Source organism: Symphalangus syndactylus, chromosome 12, assembly GCF_028878055.3.
Source record: "Symphalangus syndactylus isolate Jambi chromosome 12, NHGRI_mSymSyn1-v2.1_pri, whole genome shotgun sequence".
In the NCBI taxonomy this organism is placed as follows: domain Eukaryota; kingdom Metazoa; phylum Chordata; class Mammalia; order Primates; family Hylobatidae; genus Symphalangus; species Symphalangus syndactylus.
This window is the reverse complement of record NC_072441.2, coordinates 142,439,256-142,458,938: the sequence shown is the minus strand read 5'-3', so window position 1 is coordinate 142,458,938 and position 19,683 is coordinate 142,439,256. Positions and strand designations below refer to the sequence as shown.

Sequence of the window (19,683 nt, the reverse complement as noted above, 5' to 3'; positions counted from 1 at the left end):
CTTATGCCCTTAGGAATAGCACAGTTAGTTCGTCCTATACTTTTTTAGGTGTTGAAAGTATTGTTAAAAAACACTTAAAATTATTTTTGACATGCAGTTTGGGGTTATTTTAATTTTTTTTTTTTTTCTTTCTGAGACACAGTCTCTCTCTGTCGCTCAGGCTGAAGTGCAGTGGTACAATCTCAGCTCACTGCAACCTCTGCCTCCTGGCTTCAAGCGATTACTACTGCCTCAGACTCCCAAGTAGCTGGGATTACAGGCGCCCGCCTCCATGCCCGGCTAATTTCTGTATTTTTAATACAGACGGGGTTTCACCATGTTGGTCAGGATGGTCTTGAACTCCTGAACTCAAGCAGTCCACCCGCCTCGGCCTTCCAAAGTGCTGGAATTATAGGTGTGACCCACCACGCCCAGCCCGGGGTCATTTTAATTTTAATGTACTAATGGAAGAAGTCTGAACTCCCTCCCTACCTCTGAGGATAATTTCCTTTTACTAGGAATTTACTCTGCAACTGGCACTTTACTAACATTGCCTGTCTTATCTTTTTTTTTTTTTTTTTTGAGTCCAGCTTCTGCAGAAGCCTGCCTAATCTTTAGAAACCTACGATGCAGGCCGGGCGCGGTGGCTCACGCTTGTAATCCCAGCACTTTGGGAGGCCGAGGCGGGTGGATCACGAGGTCAGGAGATCGAGACCATGGTGAAACCCTGTCTCTACTAAAAATACAAAAAAAATTAGCCGGGCGTGGTGGCGGACGCCTGTAGTCCCAGCTACTGGGAGAGGCTGAGGCAGGAGAATGGCGTGAACCCGGGAGGCGGAGCTTGCAGTGAGCGGAGATCGCGCCACTGCACTCCAGCCTGGGCGACAGAGCGAGACTCCGTCTCAAAAAAAAAAAAAAAAAAAAGAAACCTACGATGCAGCCACTACAATTATCCCCATTTCAAGGACGAAGAAATTGAGATTTATAGAAGTTGTCAAATCGCTTACTAGCACACAGCTATTAAGTAGTAAAGTCGGCCGGGCGCGGTGGCTCACGCTTGTAATCCCAGCACTTTGGGAGGCCGAGGCGGGAGGATCACGAGGTCAGGAGATCGAGACCACGGTGAAACCCCGTCTCTACTAAAAACACAAAAAATTAGCCGGGCGTGGTGGCGGGCGCCTGTAGTCCCAGCTACTGGGAGAGGCTGAGGCAGGAGAATGGCGTGAACCCAGGAGGCGGAGCTTGCAGTGAGCCGAGATCGCGCTACTGCACTCCAGCCTGGGTGAAAAAGCAAGACTCCATCTCAAAAAAAAAAAAAAAAAACAAAGTAGTAAAGTCATCTCTCAAATCCAGGAAATCTAACTGCCCTGCCTGAGCTCTGAGTCAAGGGTCGTACTTTGGCTGCCAGCCAGCGACGACTTCAAGGGTAAAATCCTATGCGGGCCGTAAGGACTCTTCCCCTCCCCCTTCTCCCACCTTTTCTATCCCAAAGTCGCCCTTCCCAACTCAAGGAGTTGAGACCACCCTGGGCCAGCGGCCCTGCGCATGCTCAGCCGCAGAGCACGACGGGAGAGGGGCGGGGCCGGCGGGGCCGTTTCGCTTCGAAGATTGTTTGAGATCTTTGGGCGGCGGGCGTCTCTGAGAGAAATTAGTAAGCCTCCTCATGCGGCTCTGGTTTCTGTCTTTACTCCTGCGCCTTACTCGAAAGGGGCAGGGTTTCTGCTGTCGGTCGGAGGGAGGATGACGCGCCGGGTCGGGGTTTTAGAGACGGAGCTTTGAGTGCGGATTCCGCCAGATGGGGGTCGGGAACTCCGGGCCAGGCCCTGACCTGGATTGTGTTTGTCGCCTCCTTTAACCTTGTCCTCATAGATTCAGGGGGTTACTGCTCCCCGCTTCCAGCGATTCTCGCCGCCTCCTGCTCCTGTGTCGTAACTGGGCCTTCAGACTTCGGTCTCCCTCTGCAGCCTCCGTTTCGGAGGCCCCATCACACCTGTAGTTCTCCTTCATCGAGCAGTGATTTTTCAAAAGTTTGACTCCTGGCCGGGCGCGGTGCCTCACGCCTGTAATCCCGACACTTTGGGAGGCCCAGGCGGGCGGATCACTTGAGGTCAGAAGTTCGAGACCAGCCTGGCCAACATGGCAAAACCTCGTCTCTACTAAAAGTACAAGAATTAGCTGGGTTTGGTGGCAGGCGCCTGTAATCCCAGCTATTTAGGAGGCTGAGGCAGAAGAATCGCTTGAACCGGGAGGCAGAGGTTGCATTTAGTCGAGATCGTGCCACTGCACTCCAGAGCGAGACCCCGTCTCAAAAAAAAAAAAAGTTTGCTGAACCCAAAAAACACAGTTTGAACCCTGCTGATTTACAAGATTAATTTTAAGGTATTTGGTATCAGGGACCTTCCTGACATGACCCATGTCTACTTTTTCAGCTTTCTAGTTCCTTCTACTAGCACTCTTGCACTTGTACTTTATCTGCAACGATAGTCCCACTCCTTCTAGTTCCCATATATTTGTGCTTCTTTTTTTTTTTTTTTTTTTTTGAGACAGGGTCTCGCTCTTTGGCCCAGGCTGAGTGCAGTGACACGATCACGGCTCACAAGCAGTCTCATCCTTACGAGCTTAAGCGATCCTCCCACCTCAGGCTCCAGAGTAGCTGGAACAACAGGTGCTTCCCACTATGCCCAGCTAATTTTTATATTTTTTGTAGAGACAGGTTATCTCCATGTTGCCTAGGCTGGTCTCGAACTCTTGAATTGAAGCAATCCACCCGCTTCAGCCTCTCAAAGTGCTGGGATTACAGGCTTGAGCCACTGTGCCCGGCTATTTGTGGTTTTGTACATGCTGTCTCTATACCAGGAATATCCGCCATCATTGGTTGGTAGACACTTTAAAACCCAGCTCAAATTTCACCTCCCAGAAGACTGACCATCTTCTTTTTTCATTTCTTCTCAGTACCTTGTATATACTTACTGGCTGGGACATCCTACTCATCAGTGTAACCCCGTACCAAGGCACTTCGGAAATGAAGGCTCCTCATTGCCTGCAGAATTAACCATGGACATTTTAGTTTGGTTTGAAAAGCATGTAGCCTTCTGCCTCCAGCCACCCCATCAGGCTAGTAAAAGACCTTGCAGAACTCAGTTGAATAAAAATTTTTTTTTTTTTTTGAGACAGCATCTCACTCTTGTCGCCCAGACTGGAGTGCAGTAGCACGATCTCAGCTCACTGCAACCTCCACCTCCCGAGTTCAAGTGATTCTCCTGCCTCGGCCTCCCAAGTAGCTGGGATTACAGCACACCTGGCTAATTTTTGTTTAGTAGAGAAGGGTTTCACCATGTTGGCCAGGCTGGTCTAGAACTCCGACCTCAGGTGATCCACCCTCTCAAAGTGCTGGGATTGCAGACAGGAGCCACCGTGCCCGGCCGAATAAAATAAATCTTAGCAAAGTGTAACGTATAAAGAAGTGGTATAATGCAAAGAAATAAGGGATAGGAGTATATCTGCTTCCAGACTGTTTTGTTTTTGCTTGTGTCCATACCATACTATCTTAATTTACTGTAGCTTTATAAGCCCTTCCAAGCCGGGCGTGGTGGCTCACACCTGTAATCCCAGCACTTTGGGAGGCCGAGGCGGGTGGATCACGAGGTCAGGAGTTCAAGACCAGCCTGACCAAGATGGTGAAACCCCGTCTCTACTAAAAATACAAAAATTAGCCAGGCGCTGTAGCAGGCGCCTGTAATCCCAGCTACTCGGGAGGCTGAGGCAGAAGAATCGCTTGAACCCAGACGGCAGAGGTGGCAGTGAGCTAAGATCACGCCACTGCACTTCAGCCTGGGTGATAGAGTGAGTCTCTGTCTCAAAAAAAAATAATAATAATAAAAAAAAAAATAAGCCCTTCCAACTTTTTTTTTTTTTTTGAGATTGTCTTGGTTATTCTAGGCTCTATGCACATTCTATATACATTAGAATTACCTTGCAAATTCCACAAAAACCCCTGCTGGGATTTTCATCTACAGCTTAATTAGGAGAAAAATTAACTTAATATTGACTCCATCAATGAGCATTTATTTAGATCTTCCTTAATTTCTCTCAGCAATGTTTTGTTTTCACTGTAGAGTTCTTTAATAGCATTCATTAGATTTATTCCTATATTTGATATTTATGTTGCTGCAGAAAATGGTTATTTTTATATTTTTCTGTTCTAGTATAAAGAAATAAAATTGATTTTTTTTTTGTTTGAGACGGGGTCGCACTGTGTCACCCAAGCTGGAATGCAGTGGCACAATCTCAGCTCACTGCAGCCTCTGACACCCAGGTTCAAGTGATTCTCCTGTTTCAGCCTCCTGAGTAGCTGGTATTACAGGCGCCCACCACCACGCCCAGCTAATTCTTTTTTATTTTTAGTAGATACGGGTTTCACCATGTTAGGCTGGTCTTGAACTCCTGACCTCAGGTAATCCACCCGCCTCTGCCTCCCAAATTGCTAGGATGACAGGCGTGAGCCACTGCACCTGGCCAAAATTTATTTTCGAATGTCTTGCTAAGCTTAATAATTTGGAGATTCTTTTGAATTTTCTTTGTATAGAATCGTGTCATCCATGAATAATAACAATTTTACTGCCTTTTCAAAGTTTGTCTTTTATTTTTTCTTGCTTTATTGATCTGACTAGAACTTCTACTACAATGTTGAAGATAAGCGATAAGAAAAATTCTAAAATGCGGATCTTGTATTATCCTATGATTCTGCTGAATTCACTTATTCTAATAGTTTCTTTTGTGGGGGGTGAGTTGGGGGAGGTTCCTTAGAGTTTTCTATATGCAGTCATGTCTACAAATAAAAACAGTTTTCTTCCTTTCCAACTTTTTTTTTTTTTTTTTGAAATGGAGTCTTGCGCTGTCACCCAGGCTGGAGTACAGTGGCACGATCTGGGCTCTCTGCAACCTCCACCTCCTGGGTTCATGCAGTTCTCCTGCCTCAGCCTCCCGAGTAGCTGGGATTACAGGTGTGTGCACCACCATACCCAGCTAATTTTTGTATTTTTAGTAGAGATGGGGTTTCACCACGTTGGCCAGGCTGGTCACGAACTCCTGACCTCAAGTGATCCGCCTGCCTCAGCCTCCCAAAGTGTTGGGATTACAGGCATGAGCCACCACGCCTGGCCTCCTTTCCAACTTTTATGCTAAATTCCCATCTACTATTTTACTTTAGCTTAAAGAATTTCCTTCAGTGGCCGGGCATGGTGGCTCGCCCCCATAATCCCAGCACTTTGGAAGGCCGAGGCGGGTGGATCACCTGGGGTCAGGAGTTCCAGACCAGCCTGGCCAACATGGTGAAACCCCGTCTCTACTAATGATACAAAAAATTAGCCAGGAGTGGTAGCGCATGCCTGTAATCCTAGCTACTCTCAGGAGGCTGAGGCAGGAGAATTGCTTGAACCCGGGAGGTGGAGATTGCAGTGACCCAATATTGTGCCATTGCACTCCAGCCTGGGCAACAAGAGTAAAACTCTATCTCCAAAAAAAAAGAATTTCCTGTAGCATTTCTACAGTGTTTTCATTTATCTGAAAATGTCTTTATTTTGCTCTTAATCTTGAAGGATATTTTTACTGAATATAAAATTTTAGGTAGATTTTTTCCCCAGCACTTTAAAGATACTACATTGGCTTCTAGGGTTTCATTGTTTCTTTTCTTTTTTTTTTTTTTTTTTTTGAGACAGGGTCTCACTCTGTCCCCCAGGCTGGTGTGCAGTGGCTTGATCACAGCTCACTGTAGCCTCACCCTCCCGGCTTAAGCAGTCTTACCACCTCGGCCTCCCGAGTAGCTGGGACTCCAGATGCACACCATCATACCCAGCTAATCTTTTAATTGTTTTTAGAGATGGGGGTCTCACTATGCTGCCAGGGGGTGGCATCGAACTCCTGGGCTAAGCAGTCCTCTGTCCTCTACGTCCCGACATGTTCAAATTACAAGTGTGAATCACCACACCCAACCTTACTGCTTTTAAGATTCTCTTTTTGGTTTTCACCAGTGTAACTATGACATGCCTACTCAACGTTTTTCTTTATATCTTATTTGTGATTCACAGAGCTTGAATTCATGTGGTTTGATGTTTTTCTTCAGTTTTGGGAAATTGTCCCAAAAAATTGTGGGTATTTTTTGTTATTTTTTTTTTTTTTTCGAGACTCTCAGTCTTTCACCCAGGCTGGTGTGCAGTGGTGCAATCATAGCTCACTGTAACCTGGAACTCTTTCCTGGGCTCAGGTGATCCTCCAGCCTCAGCCTCCCATGTAGCCTGTGCTACAGGCATCCACCACCATGCCCAGCTAATTTTTCTAATTTCTTTGTAGAGATGAGGGTCTCACTATGTCACCTATGCTGGTCTCGAAATCCTCGGCTCAAACTCCTGCCTTGGCCTCCCAAAGTTCTGGGATTACAGGCGTGAGCCACCGTGCCTGGTATTTTCTTTCAAATACTGCTTCTTTTGCATTGTCTGTTTTCTCTTATTCTAGAACTGAATAAGAGATCCCACATGGCACATTATTTCAATGTTCCATCCTTTTATCTCTGTGCATCAGTCTACCTTCTAGCTTGTCTTCTTCACTAATTTGATATTCATCTATTGAATTCTTAATTTCCTCACTGTGTTTTCCAATTCTAGATTTTCCATTTAACTCTTTTTTTTTTTTTTTTTTTGGATGGATTCCAGGTCACTACAGAACTTCTCCATCTTTCCTCTGTTTTCTCAAACATAACCAAGTCCTTGCCTGACAAGAACAATATCTGAGTCACCTATGGGTTTGTTTCTATTACCATTTTTTTTCCAGTCAGTTTTGGGATTTTAAAAATTCCTCTTAGTCCATAAATTATTACTGGATTCCGGAAATTTTGGATGAACATTATTAGCATCCGGATGTACTTCCTTCAAAGCAGACTAAGGTTGCCCTTAGGCACGTGGATAGTAGTAGCAGATGACATTGATCCTGTTGAGGGTTGATTATAGGCCTTGTTAAGGCTGGTCTATTTCAGTTTGTCCTTTCTTCTTGGAAGTGGTCTCTTTTCCTCCTGGGGCATGGCCATTACTCCTAGGGCAAGGCCCTCCTTGAGTCTCAACCGGAAATCCAGGTCTTTACCAAAACCCCTCTATCTTGCTGGTCTTAAATTTCAACTCTCAACTCAGCATAGCTGCTATAATCTTATTAGCTCTTTGACATTGAACTGCTGTGTTCTGTTAAGTTTTTGAAGTCTCACTCTGTAAATGTGCAGTTTAGGAGTCCGCCAGTGACTTGGAGGAGGGGAGATTTGTATGCATATTATTTTTCTCTGGTTCCCTCCTCTCCCATATTGTGCCTCTTGAGTTCCAGCTACTTTAGAATCCAGTACTTCTGTCTCCTGCTGTTTTCTGCTTGGGTTTCCACTATTTTGTCATGGAAAGCCCCTTACCAGTAAAGTCTGTTAAATTTTGTAATTAATTCCAGTGAAAGGATTTAGTATGCTAAAGGCTACTCTGTTATGCCTGGATTTATCTGTTTTTGTTTTGTTTTGTTTTGGTTTCTTTTGGAGACAGAGTCTAGCTCTGTCGCCCAGGCTGGCGTGCAGTGACGTGATCTCAGCTCACTGCAACCTCCGCCTCCTGGATTCAAGCAGTTCTCCTGCCTCAGCCTCCCTAGTAGCTGAGAATACAGGCATGTGCTACCATGCCCTGCTAATTTTTGTATTTATAGTAAATATGGGGTTTCACCATGTTGGCCAGGCTGGTCTTGAACTCCTGACCTCAAGTGATCCTCCCACCTTGGCCTCCCAAAGTGCTGGGATTACAGGTGTGAGCCACTGTGCCTGGCCCTGGCTAATTTTTTTTGTATTTTTAGTAGAGACAGGGTTTCACCATATTGGCCAGGCTGGTCTCAAACTCCTGACCTCAGGTGATTTACCCGCCTTGGCCTCCCAAAGTTCTGGGATTACATTACAGGTGTGAACCACCATGCCCGGCCCCATTTTTTTTTTTTTTTTTTTTAAGACAGAGTCTCGCTCTGTCGCCCAGGCTGGAGTGCAGTGGCACCGTCTCAGCTCACTGCAAGCTCCACCTCCCGGGTTCACGCCTTTCTCCTGCCTCAGCCTCCCGAGTAGCTGGGACTACAGGCGCCCACCACCACACCTGGCTAATTTTTTGTATTTTTAATAGAGACAGGGTTTCACCATGTTAGCCAGGATGGTCTCGATCTCCTCACCTCGTGATCCACCTGCCTCGGCCTCCTAAAGTGCTGGGATTACAGGCGTGAGCCACTGCGCCTGGCCCCCATATTATTTTTAATTCTTGCTAGTCTGTTAAAATCTGGAGCTCAGTTGGTTTACAAACTGCATAGGATTTGATTAGGCAGAAATGACTTTTGCAGGAAGGAAAGCAGTATGAGGACAAGTAAAGTGAGGAGGTTAAGGTGCAGCTGATTCTTTGCCTTGACATCTGTCTCCCTTTCCCTCTGGCCCAAAGAGGAGGGTAGTGTTTTCTCCTGTGGTTGTTGTAGATCGCCCTTTGGCTGCAGCTGTCCTTTGCTGACCCTGAAACCACCTCCTTGACTACATTCCAGCTTCAGGGACAATATAGCCTCCTTCCTTGAACAGTCATTCCTAGGGCTCTCCTGGGCCTGCCCTTTCCTGCCTTTGGTGTGGCACATGCCAGCCACCTAGCTCTAATAGGGAATTATTTTTGTTAAATCAGTATTCTGTACCCCTCATTCCCAGCCTAATTTTTAAATGTACTTATGGTTGGAGTGCTAGGTTCACACTGGCCCCTAGCATTTGTGGGGTCCTTGCTAAGAGTATGAATGGAAGCCCACATACTCTGTGTCTAAATATTTAAAAGTTATAAATTAAGCTAACACATTGTGGAATAAAATGAGTTCCATCCTCCTGCTGTGACAAATACACCTTTGTAATGACCAAATAGAAAAATACATGTAAAGCTGTGGTTTTCAGGACTGGAAGTAAGCAAATTATCAATGATGACAGAATTCAATTTTATGTATTATGTTTAAACATTATATTTGGGTTACTCATGGTAAATTTTTATCACAGAAAATATAGAACATTTGAATTTCATTATATAAATCACTGTCATTCATAATGTGGCTTTTTAAAATCATTTCTTCAAGTCATATTTATATTCATACAGAATTTTAAGGTTTTTTCCCAAAATTTTCAATGTATACAGAATTTTAAGGTTTTTTCCCAAAATTTTCAATATTGGGTTATTAGTTTATTTTATTTATTTATTCTGAGATGGAATCTTACTCTGTCACACAGGCTGGAGTGCGGCGGTGCAATCGTATCTCACTGCAACCTCTGCCTCCCAGGTTCAGGTGATCCTCCCACCTCAGCCTCCTGAGTAGCTGGGACTACAGTCTGGGCTATTTATAAAAAGCAGAAAATGACTGTTGCTAAATTTGTTCAACTCTGTCTCCAATCAAGATTATAACTTAATCTGTAGCAGTAAAAAAAAGTCTCTATATAAATTAGTTTTGAGATTATATGTCTGTGAATCTTATTCATCGTCATGCAGTTTCCTTTCATTATTGTAACTGCCTCGTATTTCATTGAAATCTCATGCAATTTTTTTTCAGTTACAAAATTATTTTTTCTTCTTTTGAGATGCAGTTTCGCACTGTCACCCAGGCTTGAGTGCAGTGGCCCGATCTTGGCTCACCACATCCTCCGCCTCCTGGGTTTAAGCAATTCTCTGCCTCAGCAGAGGATTACAGGTGCTCACCACCACATTCGGCTAATTTTTTTTGTATTTTTAGTAGAAACGGGGTTTCACCATCTTGGCCAGGCTGATCTTGAACTCCTGACTCTGTGATCCACCCACCTCAGCCTCCCAAAATGCTGGGATTACAGGCGTGAGCCACCGCACCCGGCCTTTTTTTTTTTTTTTTTTTTTTGAGATGGAGTCTTGCTCTGTCGCACCCAGGCTGGAGTGCAGTGGCACGATCTCCGCTCACAGCAGCCTCCACCTCCCAGGTCAAGAGATTCTCCTGTCTCAGCCTCCCAAGAGCTGGAACTACAGGTGCGTGCCACCGCGGCTGACTAATTTTTTGTATTTTTAGTAGGGGTTTCACCATGTTGGCCAGGCTAGTCTCAAACTCCTGAACTCAGGTAATCTGCCCACCTCAGGCTCCCAAAGTGCTGAGATTACAGAGGTGAGCCACTGTGCCCGCCCAAAAATTCATTTTTTAACAGTAGTTTAAACCATCAGGGTTATATAAATACTATTGTACTAATTTTCCAGGAGGAATCTGGATGATATCCCCTGGAGGTCTATATGTGTATCTGGAAATAACTCTTGAAACTTGCATTTTCTTTTTTTTTTTTGAGATGGAGTTTCGCTGTTCTTGCCCAGGCTAGAGTGCAGTGGCGCAATCTCAGTTCGCTCAACCTCTACCTCCTGGGTGCAAGTGATTCTCTTGCCTCAGCCTCCCAAATAGCTGGGATTACAGGCATGCACCACCATGCTCGGCTAATTTTTTGTATTTTTAGTAGAGACGGGGTTTCTCCATGTTGGTCAGGCTGGTCTCGAACTCCCAACCTCAGGTGATCAGCCCGCGCTGGCCTCCCAAAGTACTGGGATTACAGGCATGAGCCACCGCGCCTGAGCTCAAAACCTGCAGTTTCTTTGTGATCTCGTGTTTTACTTTAAGAATGAATATGGGCCGGGTGCAGTGGCTCATGCCTGTAATCCCAGCACTTTGGGAGGCTGAGGCCGGTGGATCATGAGGTCAGGAGTTCAAGACCAGCCTGGCCAAGATGGTGAAACCCGGTCTCTACTAAAAATACAAAACTTAGCCAGGCATGCTGGCTGGCGCCTATAATCCCAGCTACTCAGGAGGCTGAGGCAGTTAATTGGTTGAACCTGGGAGACAGAGGTTGCAGTGAACTGAGATTGTGCCACTGCACTCCAGCCTGGGCAACAGAGAGAGATTCCATCTCAAGAAAAAAAAATGAATGTGAATTTTGTTGTCTGCTCTTATCATATTTCTCTCTTTGGTTTAAATTAAAATATTTTATGGCCAGGCGCGGTGGCTCACGTCTGTAATCCCAACATTTTGGGTGGCCGAGGCGGGCGGATGACAAGGTCAGGTGATTGAGACCATCTTGGCCAACATGGTGAAAACCCATCTCCACTAAAAATACAAAAATTAGCTGAGCGTGGTGGCGCGTGCCTGTAATCCCAGCTACTCAGGATGCTGAGGCAGGAGAATCGCTTGAACCCAGGAGGTGGAGGTTGCAGTGAGCCATGATCGTACCGCTGCACTCCAGCCTGGGCAACAGAGTGAGATTCTATCTCAAAATGTGTGTATGTATATATATGTATATATATTTTATATTACTGCCAAGTAGTATTGCCCAGCAGGAAGATGTGCAACATTCATCCTTTGACTATTAATACCTGTACTCTTTCATACTATGATTTAGCCCTACTTTGGAAAGATGAGTAGGGCTATATTAAAAGGAAGTCTGTAGGACTTATTTTACTCTAATGTGCATCTTGTTGGAAAAGGAAGTAATGAGAAAGTAATGGATCTGTCACTAATACATGTTTTGCTCTTCTTGTTACCCAAACAAATGTTGCATAGCATTTTCCCTTGCCTCAGAAATTTTCAGGATGCTTTTTTTTTTTTTTTTTTTTTTTTGAGACAGAGTCTCACACTTTTGCCTCCCAGATTCAAGCGATTCTACTGTCTCAGCCTCCCGAGTAGCTGGGATTACAGGCACCCACCACCACGCCCGGCTAATTTTTTATATTTTTTAGTGGAGATGGGGTTTCACTATGTTGGCCAGGCTGGTCTCAAACTCCTGACCTCCTGATCCACGCACCTCAGCCTCCCAGAGCGCTGGGATTTCAGGCATGAGCCACTGCGCCCAGCCTCCACTATTTTTATGTTTGTATGATGACACGTTTGAAGGAGTTGCAAGATGCCAAAGCTCATAGGTACTTTGTTTTGTTTTGTTTTGTCTTACAAATAACAATAATTGTACCTCACATAAACCTCATGGGCTGTGATACCGCCACTGCACAAAACTCGGTGCATTGTTTTTAATTGGTGTTTAGACTTGCATGGCATATGTACTTTCAGGTGAAGGGAATCTACCTAATGACAAATAGTTAATTTTTAGTGAGTTTTGCTTTACTGCTTGTGTATAATGCTCAAATGGGCTGGACAGAGGCTGTATGAGCTATTTATTGCACTTGACACGCAGGCCTTATTTAACTTTCTGCATTGGGATAGGAACTTTCAACAAAAACTGAGCTAAAGATGGAAATGAGGGAAGGTGGTTGAGCCCCAATCACAGAAATAAAAAATAATGGCAGAATTACTTGGGTCTTTCATGTACTAACCCAGAATAAAACCATAGTCCTGGAATTACTCCTGTAAGAGGTTTTTTTGTTTTTTTTTCTTTTTTGGAGCCCATTATTCTAAGTGATCCTGTAACAACTTCAACTTCTCCACATTTGTGTTAGTTATCTTCTGCCCTCCATAATGATTAGTTGTAAGGCTTTTTTTTTTTTTTTTTTTTTTTTTGAGATGGAGCCTTGTTCTGTCACCCAGGCTGGAGTGCAGTGGCGTGATCTTGGCTCACTGCAAGCTCTGCCTCCCAGATAGATTCACACCATTCTCCTGCCTCAGCCTCCCGAGTAGCTGGGACTACAGGTGCCCGATATAAGGCTCTTTTTTTTTTTTTCCCCTCGGCTTACTGCAAGCTCCGCCTCCTGGGCTCATGCCATTCTCCTGCCTCAGCCTCCCAGAGTATCTGGGACTACAGACACCCACCACCATGCCCGGCTAATTTTTTTGTATTTTTAGTAGACGGGGTTTCACCATGTTAGCCAGGATGGTCTTGATCTCCGGACCTCGTGATCCGCCCGCCTCGGCCTCCCAAAGTGCTAGGATTACAGGCGTGAGCCACTGAGCCCGGCCTATAAGTCTCTTTTTCAAGGATCTAGGAGACAGGAAGACTTGCACTCTGAAGCTAAGCTAGGGTGGCAGGAAGGGAAAGAGTTCCAAAGGATTTAGAATCAGAGGTAACAGCTACCAGATAAGTGGAAAGTAGGCCTCAGTCAAGGAAAAAGGAGAAAACAAGGAATCAATCTGTCTTTGAAAAAGAGACCTTGCTGGGAGGGATAGCATTAGAAGCTATACCTAATATAGGTGACAGGTTGATGGATGCAGCAAACCATTATGGCATGTGTATACCTATAGAACAAAACTGCACATTCTGCACATACACCCCAGAACTTTAATGAAAAAAGAAAAAGAGACCTTGCTTTCGTGGTTCCTCAAAAGTTGTAAGATTGACCAAAAAGGAATCTATTGATTTGGATAGTGAGGAGAAGCCGGCAGGCATGTGTGATGGGAAAATAGACTTAAGATTTATTTGACTGGGTGTGGTGGCTCACGCCTATAATTCCAGCACTTTGGGATGCCGAGGCGGGCGGATCACCTGAGGTCAGGAGTTCGAGACCAGCCTGACCGACATGGAGAAACCCTGTCTCTACTAAAAATACAAAATTAGCCGGGCGTGGTGGCACGTGCCTGTAATCCCAGCTACTTGGGAGGCTGAGGCAGGAGAATCACTTGAACCCGGGAGGCTGTGGTTGCAGTGAGCTGAGATCGCGCCATTGCACTCCATCCTGGGCAACGAGAGCAAAACTCTTGTCTCAAAAAAAAAAAAAAAAAAAGACTTAAAAGGTAGATTGATCTAATTTCATAATTAGATTTAGGGAGAAGAATAATAATTCCAGGTTAATCCTAGATTTCTGGCATGGGAAATTAGGTATATGATACTGCTATTTACCAAAAAAGGGAATAGCTATAAAGCAGGTTTGTTGGGGTAATAAAAGAATGTAGTTTTACTGAGGCAAGAGGATTGCTTGAGACCAGAGTTCAAATCCCTTGAGTTTGAGGGAACTGTGGAACATTCAAGTGGAGATATTTATTTATTTATTTATTTATTTATTTTGAGACGGAATCTCCCAGCCTGGAGTGCAGTGGCGCAATCTCGGCTCACTGCAAGCTCCGTCTCCCGGGTTCACGCCATTCTCCTGCCTCAGCCTCCCAGTAGCTGGGACTACAGGTGCCTGCCACCACGCCCGGATAATTTTTTTTGCATTTTTAGTAGAGATGGGGTTTCACTGTGTTAGCCAAGATGATCTTGATCTCCTGACCTCATGATCCACCCGCCTTGGCCTCCCAAAGTGCTGGGATTACAGGCGTGAGCCACTGCCCCGGCCAAGTGGAGCTATTTAATAGGTAATTAGGTATGTGGGCCACAGCTCAGGAATGTTGGGGAAAAACAGCCCATAGGTGATAGTTGAATCTGAGGTTGTGATCATAGGCCAGGTGCAGATGGACACCTGTCATTCGAGCACTTTGGGAGGCTGAGGTGAGAGGATCACTTGAGCCCAGGAGTTCGAGATCAGTCTGGGCAACATAGTGAGACACCTTCTCTACAAAAAAAAAAAAAAAAAAAAAAAATTAGCTGGGCATGGTGGCACATGCCTGTGGTCCCAGCTACGTGGGAGACTAAGGTGGGAGAATTGCTTGATCCCAGGAGGGTGAGGCTGCAGTGAACTGAGATAGTGCCACTGCCTGAGTGACAGAATGAGACCTTGTCTCAAAAAAAAAAAGAGAAAAAGACTTGGTTTTTGTTTGTTTTGTTTTGTTTTGTTTTTTGAGATGGAGTCTCGCTCTGTCTCCCAGGCTAGAGTGCAATGGCACAATCTTGGCTCACTGCAACCTCTGCCTGCCGTTTTCAAGTTATTCTCCTGCCTCAGCCTCCGGAGTAGCTGGGATTACAGGCGCCTGCCACCATGCTCAGCTAATTTTTGTATTTTTAGTAGAGACGGGGTTTTGCCATGTTGGCCAGGCTGGTCTCGAACTCCTCACCTCAGGTGATCCACCTGCCTCAGCCTCCCAAAGTGCTGGGATTACAGGCATGAGCCACTGCGCCTGGCCAAAGACTTGGTTTTTTTGTTTGTTTGAGACAGAATCTCGCTCTGTTGCCCCGGGTGGAGTGCAGTGGTGTGATCTCAGTTCACTGCAGCCTCTGCCTCCTGGGTTGAAGTGATTCTGCTGCCTCAGCCTCCTGAGTAGCTGAGATCACAGGCACACACAACCACACCCGGTTGATTTTTTTTATATATTTTTAGTAGAGACGGGATTTCGCCTTGTTCACCAGGCTAGTCTCAAACTCCTGACCTCAGGTGATCCACCCGCCTTGGCCTCCCAAAGTGCTGGGATTACAGGCGTGAACCACTGCGCCTGGCCAACAGGTCTTGTCTTTTCTTTTCTTTTTTCTTTCTTTTCTTTCTTTCCTACCTTTCTTTCTTTCTTTCTTTCTTTCTCTTTCTTTCTTTCTTTCCTTTCTTTTCCTTTTCTTTTCTTTTCTTTCTTGACAGAGTCTCGCTCTGTCACCCAGGCTGGAGTGCAATGGCGCGATCTTGGCCCACTGCAACCTCTGCCTCCCAGGTTCAAGCTATTCTTCTGCCTCAGCCTACCGAGTAGCTAGGATTACTGGTGCACGGCACCAAGCCTAATTTTTTGTATTTTCAGTAGAGATGGGATTTCAGCATGTTGACCAGACTGGTCTCAAACTCCTGATCTCACGTGCTCCACCCACCTCAGCCTCCCAGAGTGTTGGGATTACAGGCGTGAGCCACTGTGCCCAGCCAACTTTGTTAGTTTTTTAAAGCCAGCAGTTCAAGATCATAGAGCAGGCAAGGAGAGTACTGGGGAATTGTGTTTTTGAGGAACACAAACATTTTAGAAGCAGGTAAAATAAGTATTTGTGAAAAATACTGGCAAAGAGATAAAATGAGAAATAGGAGACCTCGGAGTAAGAAAAATGAAAGGAATTTCAAGAATGGGGAAAGGAGTGGTCAGAGAGAGGGCAGATAGCTTTAGATTCTAGAATGTATTTAAGTGCTTATATCCTGTAATCAATAGGAGGGGAAGAGGAACTGAAGAAGCAAATGAGAAGGATAACTGGAGGGCAGAGAGGGGTAGTGAGTACAGATTGGGTTAACCTCAGATAGAAAGCTTTACATTTCTTTTTTGTTTGTTTGTTTGTTTGTTTGTTTGTTTGTTGAGACACAATCTCACTCTGTCGCCCAGGCTGGAGTGCAGTGGCTCAATGTCCATTCACTGCGACCTCCACCTCCCAGGTTCAAGCGATTCTCGTGCCTCAGCCTCCCAAGTAGCTGGGATTACAGGTATGTGCCACCACAACCCGGCTAATTTTTGTATCTTTAGTAGAGATGGGGTTTCACTATGTTGGCCAGGCTGGTCTCAAACTCCTGACCTCAAGTGATCCGCCCACCTCGGCCTCCCAAAGTGCTGGGTTTACAGGTGTGAGCCACCGACCCTGGCCGAAAGCTTTACATTTTCTACTATTGAGAAGTTAAAAATACACTTGTTAGTTTTGGTGGTTTTATGCTGCATTCAGTCTTGGGGGAACAAAAAAGGAGACTATTTCCAGAAGAAGGCACAGAGTTGGTAGTAGCTACCAGAGAAATATAGAGCAAAACTATATTGAAGAATAATGGATGAAAGGAAAGAAGCCAGTGTTCTTACAGTGAAGGAACCTTGATGCCAAGCTGTCTAAAGACCCTTTTGTGGTTCTAGAAAATTACCATATTTAAAAGGACTAATTTTAAAATCAAACTCTTTATCAATATTTTATTTTAGGAATCTGGAAACTGTTCTTCAGGAAGAAACCCATTAGTTTGGAACTGGAGAATTCCTTTGCATCAGATACTAAAATGAAAGAACCACTGTTAGGTGGTGAGTGTGACAAGGCAGTGGCATCACAGCTGGGGCTGCTAGATGAAATTAAGACAGAACCCGACAATGCTCAAGTAAATATTTTCCCTTATTTCCATTATTTCTAGAGCAGCGTTTAACTATACATTTTACTTACGAAGGTGCTGAAATTACTCATTGAAAAACTCAAATCCTTATCTCCTCCAAAGCAGTTAATTAAATAATACAAGGTATATGTTGTTAAGTGCCATTACAAGTATATGTAAGAAAATGATTTGAGGAAAGATTAGACTGTTTGGAATTGGGTTTTTGCGTAGGTAAAAGGATTGTTTGGGGTGTTGTGGGCCTAGCTAAGGTTAACACTTTTTTTTTTTTTGCCAGATTCTACTTCCAGAGAAGATTAACACATTTTGTTTTTCTTAACTTGAAACAATACAAATTACATTTTTTAATCTAAATTAATTTTTTATGTAAATTAAAAAAAATTTTTTTAGACATATCACTAAAGAACCTATAAAAGATGAACTGACTTGAGCTGTGAGTATTGTTTAAGTAGGGAAAACATTCCTTAGAATGTTTGTATATGTGGCCAGGCACAGTGGCTCACACCTGTAATCCCAGAACTTTGGGAGGCCAAGGTGGGAGGATCACTTGAGCCCAAGAGTTTGAGACCAACCAGGTGACAAGACCTTGTCTCTATAAAAAATACAAAAATTAGCCAGGCATAGTGGTGCATGCCTATAGTCTCAGCTACTTGAGAGGTTACAGCAGGAGGATCGCTTGAGCCCAGGAATTCAAGGAAGCAGTGAGCTATGATTGTGCCATTGCACTCTAGCCTGGGTAACGAAGCGAGACCCTATCTCTTAAAAAAAAAAAAAAAAAAAAAAGGAATGTTTGTATATGAACTGTGAACCAGCTGAAAGTTCTAATGAAAGAAAAAAATTTGCAGTATTCTATTTAGAAATAGCCTAAAGTAGATTAATATTAAATAAGGGTATGCTTACCATTGAGTTGTTAACACTGGGGAATGTTACTCATCTAGGAACTATCTATTGCTTCTTCATGCCATGGACATTCAGGCATAGATCAAGTTTAGATATGGTGGCTATGAAATTGCCTCCTGCTCTGAAAAAGTTGTCCTTTGTAAGAATCATTCTGCCCAATTAACAATTTCTGGGGTTAAGGTCTTTATGAAGACAATTAGCTGTTAATGATTAGAACAAGCAGGGAAGGCTGGGTGTGGTGGCTCATGCCTGTAATCCCAGCATTTTGGGAGGGTGAGACAGGCAGATCACTTGAGGCCAGGAGTTCAAAACCATGGGCAACATCTCCACTAAATATTAAAAAATTAGCCAGGCATGGAGGCATGTGCCTGTAGTCCCAGCTACTTGGGAGGCTGAGGCACAAGAATCACTTGAACCCAGAAGTAGGTTATAGTGAGACGAGATCATGTCACTGTACTCCAGCCTGGGTGACAGAGTGAGATCTTGTCTCAAAAAAAAAAAAGAAAAAGAAAAAACAAGTAGGGAAAATAGTTGTAATTCAATATGTCTGCTCCCTATTGATAGTGAATGGAGGGATTTTGTTGACAAAGATTCTGATGTCACACCTGGATACCATAGAAAATAATGTATTGGGTGATTGGTGTTGTCAGCCAAAGAGCACCATAAGGGTAGTGCATACCTGTGTATTTTGGTTCAATTCAGTTATACAATTCATTGACCAGACCTGACCACAATTTATCATTTTCTGTTGAATGACTGGTTGTCTTAAATTCATTGTATTCATTATTTTTAATTTTTTTTTTTCTTTTTAGGAGTATTGTCATAGGCAACAGTCCAGAACTCAGGAGAATGAACTGAAAATAAACGCTGTGTTTTCAGAGAGTGGTAATAGAATTATTTAAGTTAATTATGTTTATTCAGACCAATATGATAGCTGATTCATTCTTTTTTAATGCCTTTGAGTATTGCTCTGTTTGTGTTGGGTTTTAAGTCCAGGAGAAGTAACCTGTAAGAAAATGGAAGAGAGGCCCTGCACGGTGGCTCACACCTGTAATCCCAGCACTTTGGGAGGCCAAGGCAGGCGGATCTTGAGGTCAGGAGTTCGAGACCAGTTTGGCCAACATAGTGTAACCCCGTCTCTACTACAAATATAAAATTAGCCAGGCGTGGTGGCTCCTGCCTGTAATCCCAGCTACTCAGGAGGCTAAGGCAGAAGATTCGCTTGAACCTGGGAGACAGAGGTTGTGGTGAGCCAAGATTGCACCACTGCACTCCAGCCTGGGCAACAGAGCGAGACTCCATCTAAAAAAAAAAAAAAAAGAAGAAAATGAAAGAGGCTGGGCATGGTGCCTCATACCTGTAATACCAACATTTTGGGAGGCCAAGGTGGAAGGATCAGCTTGAGGGCAGGAGTTTGAGACCAGCCTGGGCAACATAGTGAGATCCCGTCTCTACAGAAAATTTAAAAACCAGGTGTGGTGGTGCGTGCCTATAGTGCCAGCTACTTGGGAGGCTGGGGCGGGTGGTTTTTTTTTTTTTTTTTTTGAGATGGAATTTCCACTCTTGTTGGCCAGGCTGTAGTGCAATGGCACAATCTTGGCTCACTGCAACCTCTGCCGCCCAGGTTCAAGCAGTGCTCCTGCCTCAGCCTCCCAAGTAACTAGGATCACAGGCACGCACCACCACACCCAGATAATTTTGTTTGTTTTGAGACAGAGTCTCACTCTGTTGCCAGGCTGGAGGGCAGTGCATGATCTTGCCTCACTGCAGCCTCCACCTCTCGGGTTCAAGCGATTCTCCTGCCTCAGCCTCCCGAGTAGCTGGGACTACAGGCGTGTGCCACCATGCCCAGCTAATTTTTATATTTTTAGTAGAGACGGGGTTTCAC

At 44.6% G+C, this 19,683-nt stretch overlaps 1 protein-coding gene and 1 long non-coding RNA gene across 10 annotated transcripts in view; both read left to right on the top strand.

The window, feature by feature from the left end:
• The window catches only part of LOC134734597 (uncharacterized), a 45,377-nt gene extending 44,765 nt beyond the window's left edge, over positions 1-612 (top strand). The window contains exon 3 of the long non-coding RNA XR_010117732.1: positions 570-612. This is a non-coding gene — a long non-coding RNA (uncharacterized lncRNA). The remainder of the gene's footprint in view (positions 1-569) is intronic.
• Positions 613-1,547: 935 nt separating this feature from the next.
• ZMYM1 (zinc finger MYM-type containing 1) overlaps positions 1,548-19,683 on the top strand; it is a 40,382-nt gene continuing 22,246 nt past the window's right edge. For 2 of the 9 annotated variants that reach the window (XM_055254691.2, XM_063627883.1), the window contains exons 1-4: positions 1,586-1,630; positions 16,120-16,241; positions 16,717-16,886; positions 18,608-18,680. In XM_055254691.2, coding sequence (XP_055110666.1) covers positions 16,163-16,241; positions 16,717-16,886; positions 18,608-18,680 — 322 coding nt within the window. In that variant the 5' untranslated portion in view covers positions 1,586-1,630; positions 16,120-16,162. Of the gene's footprint in view, positions 1,631-14,657; positions 15,803-16,119; positions 16,242-16,716; positions 16,887-18,607; positions 18,681-19,683 lie in introns of those variants that run through there. The other 7 variants (XM_055254694.2, XM_063627885.1, XM_063627880.1 and 4 more) reach the window with 5 other exon arrangements.